Source organism: Lithobates pipiens, unplaced genomic scaffold (assembly GCF_037356315.1).
Source record: "Lithobates pipiens isolate NorthernLeopardFrog02 unplaced genomic scaffold, aLitPip1_a1.2 Scaffold_28, whole genome shotgun sequence".
Lineage (NCBI taxonomy): Eukaryota > Metazoa > Chordata > Amphibia > Anura > Ranidae > Lithobates > Lithobates pipiens.
Window position 1 is genome coordinate 154,318,278 of NW_027507789.1, and position 18,893 is coordinate 154,337,170.

General features: G+C 45.8%; 1 protein-coding gene across 1 annotated transcript in view; it reads left to right on the forward strand.

Moving 5' to 3' along the window:
• The window catches only part of TBKBP1 (TBK1 binding protein 1), a 303,529-nt gene that overhangs the window by 50,344 nt on the left and 234,292 nt on the right, over nt 1-18,893 (forward strand). Inside the window, exon 3 of the mRNA XM_077459725.1 lies at nt 5,472-5,576. Coding sequence (XP_077315851.1) covers nt 5,472-5,576 — 105 coding nt within the window. The remainder of the gene's footprint in view (nt 1-5,471; nt 5,577-18,893) is intronic.

Here is an 18,893-nt window from a genome sequence, read left to right on the forward strand (position 1 = left end):
TCATTAGGCTGTCACTTGCTAACTGACAAAGAGCAAACCCATATAGGTAGATCCTGTATATGTCCCATTCTTGGCTCCTAATGTCGGTTTCAAGAGCACACATTCCTTGCTTAAAGCGGTAGTAAACCCGCAGCTTTTTTTTTTTTTAACAAAAAAACATGCAAGGCAAAGGCATAATGAGCTAGTATACAGCGCATACTAGCTCATTATGAAGTACCTTAGAACGAAGCGCCGGCATCTCACCCGATCCACGCCGAGGGAGCTGACATGTTGCCTCAGCGTGTCTTCTGGGTATCGCGGCTCCAGCGCTGTGAGTGTCAGAAGCCGCGATATGTCAGCCGGGCCTTAACAGCGCATGCGCCGCATGACGTCAGCGGCTGCATTGAAAGTAAATATCTCCTAAACCGTACAGATTGAGGAGATATTAATTTTATAATAAGGCTTTATAAAAGAACCATGCATACCTGAGATGTTTTCTTCTGCTCTACTCATGAGGATTGCTCTAGGCATGTAAGATAGTAACATCCATCCAGCCGGTACTAGACTATTTTGCTCTCTAGGCAAGACAAGCTACTTGTACCCCAGCCCCCCCCCCAAAAAAATTAAAAGGCTACACATGCAGCCTGTGCAGGGATGCTTTCTCACCTCCCTGCCAACATTAGCTCTGTGTAGAGACTGACCGGGGAGCTGGGAGGAAGTGATCTGGCACGCAGCATGGCTTGCGTGGCACCTTATTGGCTGGATACCTCTTCTTCATGAATTGGCTGAAGTTTGCAGGAGACGGCTCCATCTCCAGCTAACATCATTTAATCCTGCAGTGGTATGCGGAACGTCAAACGCAGTGTGTGGGGAACAGGGCAGCCATCAAAAATTTTGGGTCCCCTTACACAGCTTTAGGCCTGGGCCCCCTGGACCTGACCTTCTTACATAAGAGTTTACCCCTTTACATCAGGGTCCCCAGAGTCCCCCCTCCTTTCATCAGTGTCCCCAGAGTCATCCTTCTGCTTATATAAGGGTCTCAAGAGTCCCCTCTCATTAAATCAGGGTCTCCAGAGTTCCCCCCTTACATCAGGATCCCCAGAGTTCCCCCTTCTTAAATTAGGGTCCCCAGAGTTCGCCCTTACATCAGAGACCCCACTTTCATTAGGGTCCCCAAAGTCTCCCCTTACATTAGAATCCCAAAGTCCCCCCTTACATCAGGGTCCCCATAGCCCTTCTTATGTGACACTTTGCTACAATGTAAAGTAGTGAGTGTACAGCTTGTATAACAGTGTAAATTTGCTGTTCCCTCAAAATAACTCAACACACAGCCATTAATGTCTAAACCGTTGGCAACAAAAGTGAGTACACCCCTAAGTGAAAATGTCCAAATTGGGCCCAAAGTGTCAATATTTTGTGTGGCCACCATTATTTTCCAGCACTGCCTTAACCCTCTTGAGCATGGAGTTCACCAGAGCTTCACAGGTTGCCACTGGAGTCCTCTGCCACTCCTCCATGATGACATCACAGAGCTGGTGGATGTTAGAGACCTTGCGCTCCTCCACCTTCCATTTGAGGATGTCCCACAGATGTTCAATAGGGTTTAGGTCTGGAGACTTGCTTGGCAAGTCAATCACCTTTACCCTCAGCTTCTTTAGCAAGGCAGTGGTCATCTTGGAGGTGTGTTTGGGGTCGTTATCATGTTGGAATACTGCCCTGCAGCCCAGTCTCCGAAAGGAGGGAATCATGCTTTGCTTCAGTATGTCACAGTACATGTTGGCATTCATAGTTCCCTCAATGAACTGTAGCTCCTCAGTGCCGGCAGCACTCATGCACCCCCAGACCATGACACTCCCACCACCATGCATGACTGTCACCATGCATCACTTGTCTTTGTACTCCTCACCTGGTTGGCACCACACACCATGTCCTTAGTCTACTTGTCTTCAGCAAACTGTTTGCGGGCTTTCTTCTGCATCATCTTTAGAAGAGGCTTCCTTCTGGGATGACAGCTATGCAGGCCAATTTGATGCAGTGTGCGGCGTATGGTCTGAGCACTGATAGGATGACCCCCCCACCCCTTTAACCTCTGCAGCAATGCTGACAGCACTCATACGTCTGTTTCCCAAAGACTATCTCTGGATATGACGCTGAGCACGTGCACTCAACTTCTTTAATCGACCATGGCAAGGTCTGTTCTGAGTGGAGCCTGTCCCGTTAAACCGCTGTATGGTCTTGGCCACCATGCTGCAGCTCAATTTCAGGGTCTTGGCAATCTTCTTATAGCCTAGACCAGTGATGGCGAACCTTGGCACCCCAGATGTTTTGGAACTACATTTCCCATGATGCTCTGGCACTCTGCAGTGTAGTGGAGCATCATGGGAAATGTAGTTCCAAAACATCTGGGGTGCCAAGGTTCGCCATCACTGGCCTAGACCATCTTTATGTAGAGCAACAATTCTTTTTTCAGATTCTCAGAGAGTTCTTTGACATGAGGTGCCATGTTGAACTTTCAGTGACCAGTATGAGAGCAAAAACACCAAATTGAACACACCTGCTCCCCAATCACACCTGAGACCTTGTAACACTAATGAGTCACATGATGACGGGGAGCGAAAATGGCTGATTGGGCCCAAGTTGGACATTATCACTTAGGGGTGTACTCACTTTTGTAGCCAGCGGTTTAGCTAATTAATGGCTATGGGTTGCATTATTTTGAGGGGGCAGAAAATCGACACTGTTATACAAGCTGTACACTCACTACTTTACATTGTAACAAAGTCTAATTTCTTCAGTGTTGTCACATGAAAAGCTATAATAAAATATTTACAAAAATGTGAGGGGTGTACTCACTTTTGTGAGATACTGTATGTATATTTATTGCTTACACTGGATTTACAGTGTTTTTTTTTGCACATAGATTCCCCCACTCAGCAGACCCCATTGGTAAATAAAAAAATATAGTGTATACAATTGCTACACAAGCCATGTACTGTAATAAAAAGCATTGGCTGGCCAAAGTTTTGTGTCATGCTTCAGATTATGAGCTGGGTCAGCAGCACCTCATTTCTTTCCAGGGGCAGATCAAGTGTACTCACCTGGAGCCATGGTGTAACATTGTTTAATAACTTAATGTTATTGAAAATTACCATTCCTTTTCAATCTGCATCTGCATTAGTTAGCTGTAAAATGCAATCCAATATGTTAACCTGGAGGTTTTCTGTACACCATTGGTGTATAGAACACCCCCAGAAATGTCATTTCCTGCTTGTGTGATTGGCGCACTGATTTTTCCAGTATCCTTTGCAATAGGGATTTTAGTTTTGGTGATATACTCCCCAAAGGTTTAATGCTTCTATAGAGATGCAGACCCCCATTAGAACACTCTTCACGCACCAGGTAATTGCATGCTGAATTAAACATCTATTTCTTTAGAGCAGGGGTCTCCAAACTGCGGCCTGCGAGTCAGATATGGCACTTTGCTTGACTTTATCTGGCTCTTGGGGCACTATTCCTCCCACTGACGCCAAAAACAGCACACTATTCCCTCCACTGATGCCAAAGACAGCACACTATTCCTCCCACTGACACCAAAGACAGCACACTATTCCCTCCACTGACGCCAAAGACAGCACACTATTCCCTCCACTGACGCCAAAGACAGCACACTATTCCTCCCACTGACACCAAAGACAGCACACTATTCCCTCCACTGACACCAAAGACAGCACACTATTCCCTCCACTGATGCCAAAGACAGCACACTATTCCTCCCACTGACGCCAAAGACAGCACACTATTCCCTCCACTGACGCCAAAGACAGCACACTATTCCCTCCACTGATGCCAAAGACAGCACACTATTCCCTCCACTGACGCCAAAGACAGCACACTATTCCCTCCACTGATGCCAAAGACAGCACACTATTCCTCCCACTGACGCCAAAGACAGCACACTATTCCTCCCACTGACGCCAAAGACAGCACACTATTCCCTCCACTGACGCCAAAGACAGCACACTATTCCCTCCACTGACGCCAAAGACAGCACACTATTCCCTCCACTGACGCCAAAGACAGCACACTATTCCTCCCACTGACACCAAAGACAGCACACTATTCCCTCCACTGACGCCAAAGACAGCACACTATTCCCTCCACTGATGCCAAAGACAGCACACTATTCCTCCCACTGACACCAAAGACAGCACACTATTCCTCCCACTGACGCCAAAAACAGCACACTATTCCCTCCACTGATGCCAAAGACAGCACACTATTCCTCCCACTGACGCCAAAGACAGCACACTATTCCCTCCACTGACGCCAAAGACAGCACACTATTCCCTCCACTGACGCCAAAGACAGCACACTATTCCTCCCACTGACACCAAAGACAGCACACTATTCCCTCCACTGACACCAAAGACAGCACACTATTCCTCCCACTGACACCAAAGACAGCACACTATTCCCTCCACTGACGCCAAAGACAGCACACTATTCCCTCCACTGACGCCAAAGACAGCACACTATTCCCTCCACTGATGCCAAAGACAGCACACTATTCCTCCCACTGACGCCAAAGACAGCACACTATTCCCTCCACTGACGCCAAAGACAGCACACTATTCCTCCCACTGACGCCAAAGACAGCACACTATTCCTCCCACTGACGCCAAAGACAGCACACTATTCCCTCCACTGACACCAAAGACAGCACACTATTCCTCCCACTGACACCAAAGACAGCACACTATTCCCTCCACTGACACCAAAGACAGCACACTATTCCCTCCACTGACACCAAAGACAGCACACTATTCCCTCCACTGACACCAAAGACAGCACACTATTCCTCCTGCTGACGCCAAAGACAGCACACTATTCCTCCCACTGACGCCAAAGACAGCACACTATTCCTCCCACTGACGCCAAAGACAGCACACTATTCTCCCCACTGACGCCAAAGACAGCACACTATTCCTTCCACTGACGCCAAAGACAGCACACTATTCCTTCCACTGACGCCAAAGACAGCACACTATTCCTCCCACTGACGCCAAAGACAGCACACTATTCCCTCCACTGACACCAAAGACAGCACACTATTCCTCCCACTGACACCAAAGACAGCACACTATTCCCTCCACTGACACCAAAGACAGCACACTATTCCCTCCACTGACACCAAAGACAGCACACTATTCCCTCCACTGACACCAAAGACAGCACACTATTCCTCCTGCTGACGCCAAAGACAGCACACTATTCCCATGTGCATGCGGGCCGCCTCCAGGGGGCCCTGTGTTGGAACGCATATGGCGGCGTCGTGCATGCGCATTCCAGCGGGTAGCAAAATGTGATGGGTAGCCGAATGGGACGTGAAAGTGGCACTGCACAGAATGTTCTCAGTGCTTACACTTTCAAACATGGGACCCGATATGTGAAAAAGGGACCAAGCCTGCTTTAGCTATATTTTGTTTCTGCAGCTTCAGAACAGCCAAGAAAAGGAAGAACAGCTGGGAGAAATTGTGCGAGCTTGTGAGAAAATGTGTGCGGAGAGATGTGAGCTGCATGAAGAACTTAGTGAAATGGTGAGTCGGATGACATGCAGACACTCTTCCTATGAGAAGAACGTTAGTGCAGTGTGTGCTGGCCATGCACTGTATAGATGTTTACACGTAACCATCTCTTGGGTTTAAAGAAATGAATTGTTTAAGACCAGGATTACAAAACTGTCTATACATTTTATGAATTTGAACAGTCAATACCTTGCTATTTATTATGCACCCTAGACCAGCCTTTTTCAACCAGGGTGCCCAGACACCCTGGGGTGCATTGAGGTTTCTTCAGGGGTGCCGTGGCAAAATGCCTAAAAATTGCCCAAATATTGGATACAAACCAGCATGTGGATGAAGCCTGTCTTTTACAGTGCCTTGCAAAAGTATTCCCCCCCCCCCCCCTTGGCTTTTAATCTATTTTGTTACATTACAACCTTTAATACAATGTTTTTTTAATCTGACTTTTATGTGATGGATCAGAACACAATAGTCTAAGTTGGTGAAGTAAAATTAGAAAAATATATACATAAAACTATTTTTCAGAAAAAAAAACTGATAATTGGCATGTGCGTATGTGTTCATTCCCTTTGCTATGAAGCCCATAAAAAGCTCCGGTGCAACCAATTACCTTCAGAAGTCACATAATTAGTGAAATGATGTCCACCTGTGTGCAATCTAAGCCCTTGTACACACGGTCGGAGAATCCGTCGGAATGTGTCCTATCGGACCGTGTCGTCGGATAATCCGACTGTGTGTGGTATGCATCGGACTGATTCCATCGGAATATCCATCGGACCCAATTTTCCAACATGTTGGAAATATTTCCCGACCAACTGGGTCGATCGGACATACTCCGATCGTGTGTAGAGAATTTTGATCGGACCAAGTGCCACGCATTCTCAGATCAAATTCCTACATCAAAGCTATTGGCTGCTAGCCTGAATATAGTCCCATCGTAACGAAATTACGTCACCACGTTCTGAAAGATCGGATTTTTCGCCAACTTTGTCCGACCGTGTGTATGCAACAGTTTCGGACAAGATCTGATGGACAAAATCCAACGGGCAAAATCCGACGGATTTGGTTGTGGAAATCTCCGACCGTGTGTACAGGGGCTTTAAGTGTCACATCATCTGTCATTACATATACACACCTTTCTAAAAGGGCCCCAGAGGCTGTAACACCTAAGCAAGAGGCACCACTAACTAAACACTGCCATGAAGACCAAGGAACTCTCAAAACAAGTAAGGGACAATGTTGTTGAGAAGTACAAGTCAGGGTTAGGTTATAAAAAAACTATCCAAATCTTTGATGATCCCTAGGAGCACCATCAAATCTATCATAACCAAATGGAAAGAACATGGCACAACAGCAAACCTGCCACAGACAGGGCAAAGAGTACATTAATCAGAGAGGCAGCACAGAGACCTAAGGTAACCCTGGAGGAGCTGCAGAATTCCACAGCAGAGACTGGAGTATCTTTACATAGGACGACAATAAGCCGTATGCTCCATAGAGTTGGGTTTTATGGCAGAGTGGCCATAGGAAAGCCATTACTTTCAGCAAAAAACAAAATGGCACGTTTTGAGGTTGGAAAAAGGCATGTGGGAGACTCCCAAACTGTATGGAGGAAGGTGCTCTGGTCTGATGAGACTTAAGCCCCATACACACTATCAGATTTTCTGCTGATTTTTTCCTTCAGATTGACCAAAACCATGTAGTGCAAGGCCTGCCTGATTGCATACAAATTGAAACTCCTAAGGTTTGACCTCCTATTATATGGTTTTGGTAAATCTGAAGGAAAAAATCAGCAGAAAAACTGATAGTGTGTATGGGGCTTAAAATTGAACTTTTTTGCCATCAAAGAAAATGCTATGTCTGGTGCAAACCCAACACATCACATCACCCAAAGAACACCATCCCCACAATGAAACATGATGGTGGTAGCATCATGCTGTGGGGATGTATTTCAGCCATCGGGACTGGGAAACTGGTCAGAGTTGAGGGAAAGATGGATGGTGCTAAATACAGGGATATTCTTGAGCAAAACCTGTACCACTCTGTGTGTGATTTGAGGCTAGGACGGATGTTCACCTTCCAGCAGGACAATGACCCCAAAAACACTGCTAAAGCAACACTTGAGTGGTTTAAGGGGAAACATGTAAATGTGTTGGAATGGCCTACTCAAAGCCCAGACCTCAATCCAATAGAAAATCTGTGGTCAGACTTAAAGATTGCTGTTCACAAGCGCAAACCATCCAACTTGTAGGATCTGGAGCAGTTTTGCAAGGAGAAATGGGAAAAAATCCCAGTGGTAAGATGTGACAAGCTCATAGAGACTTATCCAAAGCAACTTGGAGCTGTGATAGCCGCAAAAGGTTGCCCTAAAAAGTATTTACTTCAGGGGGGTGAATAGTTATGGACAATGACTTTTTCTGTCACAATAAAAAAAAAAAATCTTTAAAGTTGTGGGCATGTTCTGTAAATTAAATGATGCAAATCCTCAAACAATTCATGTTAATTCCAGGTTGTGAAGCAACAGAACACGTAAAATGGCAAGGGGTGAATAATTTTGCAAGGCACTGTAGTTACACAAAGCAACTGGTTTTCATTGTGCATCAATTACAACCTTCCAGCGTGCTAACGACCAATGGCATCATGAGTTGACAAGGAGAATGTCAGTCAGCTGCATAGCATCCTTGTTTGACCCTTCCCTGCCCCTCTCCATCAACATTGGAGTCACAATGATTATGTTATGGAGAAAAACCTAAGGGAGAAGAGAAACACTGGAATACTAGTCAGTACCAGTTTGCAAAATTGTGTTTGCTTTGGAAGAATAAATCACCTGTAATGTCCTAGGTGTGTGGATGTTGCTGTAATATGAAAAAATATTATAATAGCTTTTACATTTTAGAATGGAGTGCCTCGAGACTGTCCATTATTTTTAAAGGGTGCCCTGACTGTTAAAAAAGGCTGATAAACACTGATCTAGACCAGTGGCGGCCGTGGTATATGTTTTTGGTGGGGGGCAAACAATGCACCCACAGCCCCCGGTCGGTCGGGTTACCCGTACCCCCCCCGAGTGGTTGGCCACCAGCCCCACACTTTCCCAGTCTAGGTCATGGGCAGCGATCTTCCTCCGGGCGACAGGCGGCGACTTACCCTGCATCTCCTCCTCTGCTGCATCACAGCGGCTTCTGCTGTGCGTCTCTTCCTCCTCCTCTCTCCCCTCCTCCTCCTCTCTCCCCCTCCTAGGTCAGTAGGATCGTGTCTGCTTTCGACCAATCGGGAAACGGGTCTCATGACCCGCTTCCTGATTGGCCAGGAGGAGAATCAGGAAGACAATAGCGAATATTTATTCGCTGTTGTCACACAACTGGCTGGGCTCTGTGCCCCGAGCCCATCCTTTTTTAAAGCCTATTAGAGCCTCTGGCTCCACAAAAAACAAACAAACATTGGAATCCATGCATCTAGTGCCCTGCATGTAGATTAGGGGGTCAGACGCATAGATAGGGGGTCACCCTGCATTAGGGGCTGCCACTGCTATAGACTGATTCACAAATAGCTATAGAAATGTACTAATGAATTTTTCTAAAGGAGAAGTTTGGGGTTAAGTTTGGGGTTAATAAAAAACAAAAACTCACTTCCATGCTTGTGACAATGAGCTTGCCCCATGCCAATTCTCAGACCGAGAGCTGACAGATGACATGACTGTTGATCAGTCAGCTCTCAGTCTGCTCACAATGACGGTTAGTCATTGCACCCTGCTTTGCTTATCCAGTGCTCACTGGAACACGAGGCTGGGGAGAGACATGCTGATAGGTGGAGCAAGCTGTCAGTCAGACAGCTGGGTGGATCCTGACAATATTGTCATTTTTCTTCTCAAAAGTGGCAGGGCTCTGCAATTGCCCACTCTGGGTAAGCCCAGGTTTAGACCTTGGGGGGCACTTACGGTTCTGGGCCCCCCCCATACGCAGAGTTGGGTTACATTCTCATTAAAAGTCACACATTTTTAAAATGCACGACACAACTTCATTCTGAGGTCATGCGTCCTCACACACAGTCATAATGCTCTATACATTGGGTTGTTTTCTTTCCATAATGAGGTAATTTTTGGGGCGTTTCCATTGTTCTGGTGCTCCAGGGCCTTCAAAAGTGTAGGAGGTAGTCAAGAAAGTATATGTGTAATTTATGCTCCAAGAACGCCTGATGGTGCTCCCTGTATGTTGGGCCTCTGTATGTTGCCACATTGTGTAAAAGTCTCACACGCGTGGTATTGCCATACTCAGGAGGAGTCGTAGAATGTATTTTGGGGTGTAATTTGTGGTATGCATATACTGTATGTGAGAAATAACCTGATAATATGACACTTTTGTGAAAAAAAGAAAAGAAAATTAAAATTTTGATGTTGCAAAGAATTGTGGGAAAAAATTACAATTTCAAAAAACTCATGCCTCTTACTAAATACCTTGGCATGTCTACTTTCCAAAAAGGGGTCATTTGGGGGGGTATTTGTACTTTCCTTGCTTGTTAGGGTCTTAAAAAATGAGATAGGACACCAGTACATCAGGTGTGATCAATTTTCAGTGATTGGCACCACAGCTTGTGGACTCTATAACTTTCACAAAGACCAAATAATATCCACCAATTTGGGTTATTTTTACCAAAGATATGTAGCAGTATAAATTTTGGCCAAAATTTCTGAAGAAAAATTACTAATTTGCAAAATTTTATAACAAAACCTAAGAAAAATTTTACGGTCTTTTGTCTTTTATAACTCAAAAATTAAAAACCTAGCAGTGCTATCTCCTTAAAGTGATTCTGTGGCCAGGCTATGGACATTCCAATATATGCATATACTCAACAATCAGAAAATTATCCTTAACCACTTTCCACCCAATGTACATAAACGCCTGAGCAGATGCTCCCTAGCTCTGGAAGAATGAACCTGTACATCCTCAAAGAAGCACGCACCCCCTGGGGAGCAATGGACACCGAATGGACTTATCACAGCGATCACAGTTACAGTAGTAAACAAGGCTGTCATTCATAATGCTTTGCTTACTACTGTGTGATCTCTGTGATTGGTCACAGGGATTGCATGGTACCAGTGCCAATCACAGTGTCCCTGTACCATGTGATAGCTGCGGCCAATTACAGTAGTAAACAAATGTTTAATGAATCAAACCTGTGCTACTGATTGCTTATACAGTCATCATCACTGTAATAAGCAATAAGTGTGTAAAAAATAAATAAAAAATCCTTGATCTCCCCCCAGAGCAGTTCAGTGTCACTATGGTGACACTGTACCGCTCTGACAATATGTAAAATAAAATTTGAAAAAAATGACATAAGCATACTGTGACCAGAGTAAGTGCGGTGTCACTATGATGACATTGTGCCGCTGATCATGTACAATGGCTGGCTGCTCTGATATATTTAATTTACTTTTAGTTATTATACAGGAACTTATGTAGTGTTGTCAATTTACACAGCACTTTGCATACATAGATTGTAAAAGCACATCAGTCCATGCCATCAAGGAGCTTACAATCTAAGGTCCCTAACTCACATTCATACATACACATACTAGGGCCACTTAACCTACCAGCATGTCTTTGGGGTGTGGGAGGAAGCCCACGCAGGCACATGGAGAGCATGCAAACTCCAGGCAGGTAGTGTCATGGTTAGGATTCAAACTGACAACCCTAGTGCTGCTAGGTGCAACATAGCCACTGTGCTGCCCTACTGTATGTCAGTGCCTCCTGCCATTATCTCTGATCACCGCCACAGTAGTACAGTGTCACCAGACCAGTGCTACCAGTCAGTATCCATAATTACTGCTGCACCAGTCAGTGTCCCTAATCACCACCACTCACTCAAACTGTCCCCAATTACCACAGTCCACTCACAGGGTCCAGAGGCATAACTAGAACCTTTAGGGCAGTGGTGCAAGAAACAATAAAGAGCCCCTCTTCCCTCTGGGCCCGAGGGCCCTTCCCACTGATCCTAGACCCTTTACTTACATTGTAGGACCCCCTCCCCCATGGTAGCGGAACTCCAGGGCCCAGACTTAAGTACGACCTCTATGACACTGGTAGTTCTGCCACTGGTGTTGGTCATTTTTTTTATTTTTGTTATTTTAATTTTTTATCCTTTTGTACCCTTTATTTATTTTAATTGTTTTACATATTTATTTTTTACAGTTATTTAGGAACCCCATTGGGGGACTTTGGTGAAATATCAGGGGTCTTAGCAGACATATGATGTTCCACCTTTGAGACAGAAAAAGAAGTCTGTGGACACAGCCCTCAATCTCCATCTCTGCAGCCTCAGCAGCACAGAATGAATGTACAGTAACAGCCCTGTACAAACCTTCATTCACAAACTGAAGAATAGTATGCCTCTGTTATTAATGGACAGAGTCAGTGATTGGTACTGAACACTGACTGTCCATTCAGAAAAGGAAGGTGCCAGTAATTCATATTTACCGGGTCCTTCCCCACTCTCCATCCTGATACATCCCCCGCAGCAGCTGGCAACAGAAGGGGGGGGGGGGGTATCCGGCAGAGCTGCAGAGAGTGAGGGGGGCCAGGAGAGCGCACATGAGACCAGACAGAACAGGCCCTGGATTGTTGGGGTCGTGGGTTGTGGCAAACAGAAAAACCGATCCCCTCATATTTCCTCCTACAGTTGCTGAATGGGGAGGGAGAGGAGGAATAACATGCTTTGAGCAGCTGCAGGAGGAATATGGAGGGCATCAGTCTCTCAATATGCCCCCGCCCTCAATGCCACTCCTATCCAGGTGTATAGGGGGGCTGCATAGGCCCCTTGGAGTATGGGCCCGGGTCGCAATTGCGACCTCTGTAGGTAAGCCCTTGACAGTGCCAATAACTGCAGTCCACTCAGTGTCCCTAATCACCACTGCCTCATTGTCCCTGATCAACACCAGTCATAGTGCAACACCAGTAAGGCCTCCATTAAGCGGAATTTGCTTCCTCAGTGGGGGATCTCTCCGCTGATCCCCGCTGAGCAAGCGGATGACAGGTCTGTGTCCGCTTCGTTGAGCAGAGCGGACACAGACACAGTCCCGCTCCTCCATGGGGCAATCGGATGGAAACAGGCCGCCTGTCCATTTCCATCTGATGCCATCCGAACCACCAGATGGATGGAAAATAGGACCACCATTCATCTGTTTTTGGTGGACAGGGATGTCTGCGGGTGTCTCCAGACATGTGCCCATTGACACCCTCCTTTATTAATTGACAACGTTGTTTAACAAAAAAAAATGTATTTTCTTTCCTGCATTTTACCAAAAATGAAGGCAAAAAATAAAAATTTTAAAACACATTATGCCTTTCAAAAAATACCCTGGAGCGTTTGCTTTCCAAAATGGGGTAATTTTATAGTGTCTCTACTGCCCTTGCACTAGTCAGGCAATTAGATGCGTAATTTATGCTCCTTGAAAGCCCAAACGTGTTTCTTAGATTTTGGGCCCCTCTATGCATCTAGGCTGTGAAAAGTCTACCATATGTTGTCTCCCCATACTTGGAAGGCATAACAGAATGTGTTTTGTGGTGTAATTCTAAGCAAGTCTATGCTGTGTGTGAGAAATAACCGAGAATGGCAACTTTGCGAATAAAAAAAAAAAGAAATAATTTCTTAATTTTTCAAAAAATTGCAACTTCAAAAAACTCGCCATGCCTCTTACTAAATACCTTGGACTGTCTACTTTCCAAAAAGGGATCATTTGGGGGTATTTGTACCGTCCCAGCAAGAAATGAGATAGGCCAGTGATGGCGAACCTTGGCACTCCAGATGTTTTGGAACTACATTTCCCATGATGCTCATGCACTCTGCAGTGTAGTAGAGCATCATGGGAAATGTAGTTCCAAAACATCTGGAGTGCCAAGGTTCGCCATCACTGAGATAGGCCATCAATAATCACAACTGATCAATTTTCTTTTTTTCAAATATACCATGGTTTGTAGACTCTATAACTTTCACACAGACTTAAAGTGGTTGTAAACCATTACAGACCACTTTTTCCTACAGGTGAGCCTATAAGGCGGCTTACCTGTAAGCCCTGGAAATATCTTCTAAACCTGTACGGTTTAGAAGATATTTACCATAAACTTTTGTGCTGACGTCATCAGCACATGCGCACTGAAGAAAGGGCACAATCGTGCCATTTCTATAGTGCCCGCACCGTGCCAGTCGGCTCATGTGCGGGAGTGACGTCACGCGACTCCGGACAGTGACAGAGCCGGATTCCATGGCCCCGGAAGGAAGAGGGGTGAAGATGGATGCTTTCTGCGATGCATACTAGCCCATTATGCTTTTACTTTGCAGGGATTGCAGGGGACGAAAGAGGAAGTAAAACCCATCAGGGTTTACTTCCTCTTTATTGATATACACTGATTTGGGTTATTTTTACTAAAGATACGTAGCATAATACAGTTTGGCCTAAATTTATGAAGAACGATTATTATTTTGCAAAATTTTATAACAGAAACTAAACTTAACATAAACTTTTTTATTATATATAGCAAAAAATAAAAAACCCAGTGGTGAATAAATACCACCAAAAGAAAGCTCTATTTGTCTCAAAAAAAGATAAAAATTGAATTTGAGTAAAGTGTTGTATGACTGAGTAATTGTCATTTCAAAGCATTACAGCTCTAAAAAAATCAGAAAAATGTGAAGGTGGTGAAAGTGCCTGGTATTGAGGTGGTTAAATCAGTCTATCACTGATCTCTGTGAAGTAAGGAATCCTCAGATTCACAGGAAAAGCAAAAGTCATCCATCTTGTTCGTCATCAAATCTTCTAATCGTCTAATAATGTAAATGCAGCATGTTTAAAAATACTTATGAAAATTGAGGATTAATTGCTCAACTGTTCTTTATGCTACAGAGGTCAGTAAGGTGTGGATTTAAAGTAAATTTGCAGCTATAAAGAATATGCAAATACTTGAATGGTCATGGCTTGGCCACAAATCCACTTTAACATGAAATTAAACCCTCAGTGTTTTTTTTAGCTATACAGGCAGGGGGTCAAGGGTATGTAATGTACAGAGTGCAAAAGGTTGGGGGTGTGACGCACAGATAAAGACTACACATATAACTGCACAATTAAATAAACATCGCCCCTATTTGATAAAAGTCCTACCCCAGCACTTGGCTTATAACTCTCAGTAAATCAAAGGAAGAGCTGCGCTATAAACAGCATGGAAAAACAAAATTGCATTTACCAAAAGTATCAACAATTGTGATATGTTATGCTGTAGTGCCAACATGCTATATCAGGGGTAGGCAACCTTTTGAGCACAGTGTGCCGAAAAATGTTTTCCAAGAAATTGAGAGTGCCGATTTTATAACAAAAAAAGGTCAACTTCACATTCTTAATCACTACAAGGATTTTTTATAAAGTACAGTGCCTTGCGAAAGTATTCGGCCCTCTTGAACTTTTCAACCTTTTGCCATATTTCAGGCTTCAAACATAAAGATATAAAATTTTAATTTTTTGTGAAGAATCACCAACAAGTGGGACACAATTGTGAAGTGGAACGAAATCTATTGGATATTTTAAACTTTTTTAGCAAATAAAAAACTGAAAAGTGGTGCGTGCAAAATGATTCGGCCCCTTTACTTTCAGTGCAGCAAACTCACTCCAGAAGTTCAGCGAGGATCTCTGAATGATCCAATGTTGTCCTAAATGACTGATGGTGATAAATAGAATCCACCTGTGTGTAATCAAGTCTCTGTATAAATGCACCTGCTCTGTGATAGTCTCAGGGTTCTGTTGAAAGCGCAGAGAGCATCATGAAGACCAAGGAACACACCAGGCAAGTCCGTAATACTGTTGTGGAGAAGTTCAAAGCCGGATTTGGATACAAAAAGATTTTCCAAGCTTTAAACATCCCAAGGAGCATTGTGCAAGCGATCATTTTGAAATGGAAGGAGTATCTGACCACTGCAAATCTACCAAGACCTGGCCGTCCCGCTAAACTTTCAGCTCAGACAAGGAGAAGACTGATCAGAGATGCAGCCAAGAGGCCCATGATCACTCTGGATGAACTGCAGAGAACTACAGCTGAGGTGGGAGAGTCTGTCCATAGGACAACAATCAGTCGTACACTGCACAAATCTGGCCTTTATGGAAGAGTGGCAAGAAGAAAGCCATTTCTCAAAGATATCCATAAAAAGTCTCGTCTAAAGTTTGCTACAAGCCACCTGGGAGACACACCAAACATGTGGAAGAAGGTGCTCTGGTCAGATGAAACCAAAATCAAACTTTTTGCCCACAATGCAAAACGATATGTTTGGCGTAAGAGCAACACAGCTCATCACCCTCAACACACCATCCCCACTGTCAAACATGGTGGTGGCAGCATCATGGTTTGGGCCTGCTTTTCTTCAGCAGGGACAGGGAAGATGGTTAATTGAGGGGAAGATGGATGCAGCCAAATACAGGACCATTCTGGATGAAAACCTGTTGGAGTCTGCAAAAGACCTGAAACTGGGACGGAGATTTATCTTCCAACAAGACAATGATCCCAAACATACAGCAAAATCTACAAAGGAATGGTTCACAAATAAACGTATCCAGGTGTTAGAATGGCCAAGTCAAAGTCCAGACCTGAATCCAATCGAGAATCTGTGGAAAGAGCTGAAAACTGCTGTTCACAAACGCTCTCCATCCAACCTCACTGAGCTCAAGCTGTTTTGCAAGGAAGAATGGGCAAGAATTTCAGTCTCTCGATGTGCAAAACTGATAGAGACATACCCCAAGCGACTTGCAGCTGTAATCGCAGCAAAAGGTGGCTCTACAAAGTATTAACGCAAGGGGGCCGAATAATTTTGCACGCCCCACTTTTCATTTTTCTATTAGTTAAAAAAGTTTCAAAAATCCAATAGATTTCGTTCCACTTCACAATTGTGTCCCACTTGTTGGTGATTCTTCACAAAAAATAAAAATTTAATATCTTTGTTTGAAGCCTGAAATGTGGCAAAAGGTTGAAAAGTTCAAGGGGGCCGAATACTTTCGCAAGGCACTGTAAATGCTGTAAACTACTTGTAGTGAGAAATTATCATCCTGCACTCACACCTCAGATTAGCCCCAATTCATGCACCTTCACACCTCAGATCACTGTACTTCCCTGCTCATCTGCCCCACCACTGTACTACCCTGAACATCTGCCCCACCACTGGAATACCCTACACATCTGCCCCACCACTGTACTACCCTACATATCTGCCCCACCATTATACTACCCTACACATCTGCCCCACCACTGTACTACCCTACACATCTGCCCCGCCACTGTACTACCCTACACATCTGCCCCGCCACTGTACTACCCTGCTCATCTACCCCACGACTGTACTACCCTGCACATCTGCCCCACCACTGTACTACCCCACACATCTGCCCACCACTCGTCCACCCTGCACATCTGCCCTACCACTGTACTACCCTGCACATCTGCCCCACCACTGTACTACCCTGCTCATTTGCCCCACCACTGTAACTCCCACCACTGTACCACCCTGCTCATCTGTCTGACCAATGTAACCCCTTTCTCATTTACCCCATGACTGTGCTACCCTGTACATCTGCTCTATCACTGTACTACCTTGCACATCTGCCCCAACACTGTACTACCCTGCACATCTGCCCCAACACTGTACTACCCTGCACATCTGCCCCTCCACTGTACTACCCTGCACATCTGCCCCACCACTGTACTACCCTGCACATCTGCCCCACCACTGTACTACCATGCACATCTGCCCCACCTCTGTACCCCCCTTGCTCATCTGTCCCACAACTGTAACCCCCTGTACGTCTGCCCCACTACTGTGCCACCCTGCTCTTCTGTCCCACCACTGTAACCCCCTGCTCATCTTCCCCACCAATGTTCCCCCTTTCTCATCTGCCCCACCAGTGTACCTCCATGCACATCTGCCCCACCACTTTACCTCCATGCACATCTGCTCCAAAACTGAACCATTTTCTCATCTGTCCTAACACTGAACTTATCTGCTCATCTGCCCTACCACTTTAATCCCCTTTTGCATATGCCCCACAAAATTACCTCCTGCACATCTGTCCCACCTCTGTTCAGCCTGCTCTTCTGCCCCACCACTGTAACCCTCTGCTCATGTGTTCCACCAATCTACCTCATTTCTCCTCTGCACAACTGCCCCACCTCTGTACCCTCCTGCTTCTCTGCCCCACCTCTGTAACCCCCTGCTAATCTATCACACCAATGTACCTCCTTTCTCCTCTGCCTCAACACTGAACCCACCCTGCTCATCTTTACCACCACTGTAACCCCCTTCTCATCTGGCCCAACACTGACCCCCCCCCCCCTGCTCATCTGACCCACCAGTGTAACCCCCTGCTCATCTGCCCCATCACTGTTCCCTCCTGCTTTTCTGTCCCACCACTGAGCCCCCTTATCATCCCTCCCACCACTGTATCTCCTGCACATCTGCCCCACCACTGTACCTCCTTGCTCTGCTGTCCCACCACTGTAACCCCCTTGCTCATCTGCCCCATCAATGTACCCCTTTTCTCACCTGCCCCACCACTGTACCTCCCTGCACATCTGCTCCACCACTGTATGCCCATGCTCTTCTGTTTCACTACTGAATCACCTTCTCATCTGCCCTAGCACTGAACCCATCTACTCATCTGCCCCACCATTGTAACCTGCTTTCTCATCTGCCCCACCAATGTACCTCCTGTACATCTGTCTTACCTCTGTTCCCCCCTGCTCCACCACTGTTCCCCCTGCTCTCCTGCTCCACCACTGTCCCCCCTGCTCTCCTGCCCCACCACTGTTCCCCCTGCTCTCCTGCCCCACCACTGTAATCCCCTGCTCATCTGCCCCACCAATACACCTCCTTTCATATCTGCCTAACTGCTTTTCTGTCCCAGTACTGAACCCCCCTGCTTATCTGGCCCATCACTGTACCCCCTGCTCTTCTGTCCCACTGCTGAACCCCCTTTTCATCTCTTCCACCACTGTACCTCCCTGCACATCTACCCCACCGCTGTACCCCCCTGCTCTTCTGTTCCACCTCTGAACCCCTCCTCATATCTGCCCCACTGCTCTACCCCCCTGCTTTTCTGCCACAACACTGAAGCCCCCTGCTCATGTGGCCCATCACTGTACCCCCCTGCTCTTCTGTCCCACTGCTGAACCACCTTCTCATCCCTTCCACCACTGTACCTCCTGCACATCTGCCCCACCGCTGTACCCTCCTGCTCTTCTGTTCCACCTCTGAACCCCTCCTGCTTATTTTCCCCACCGCTGTACCCTCCTGCTCATTTGCTCCACT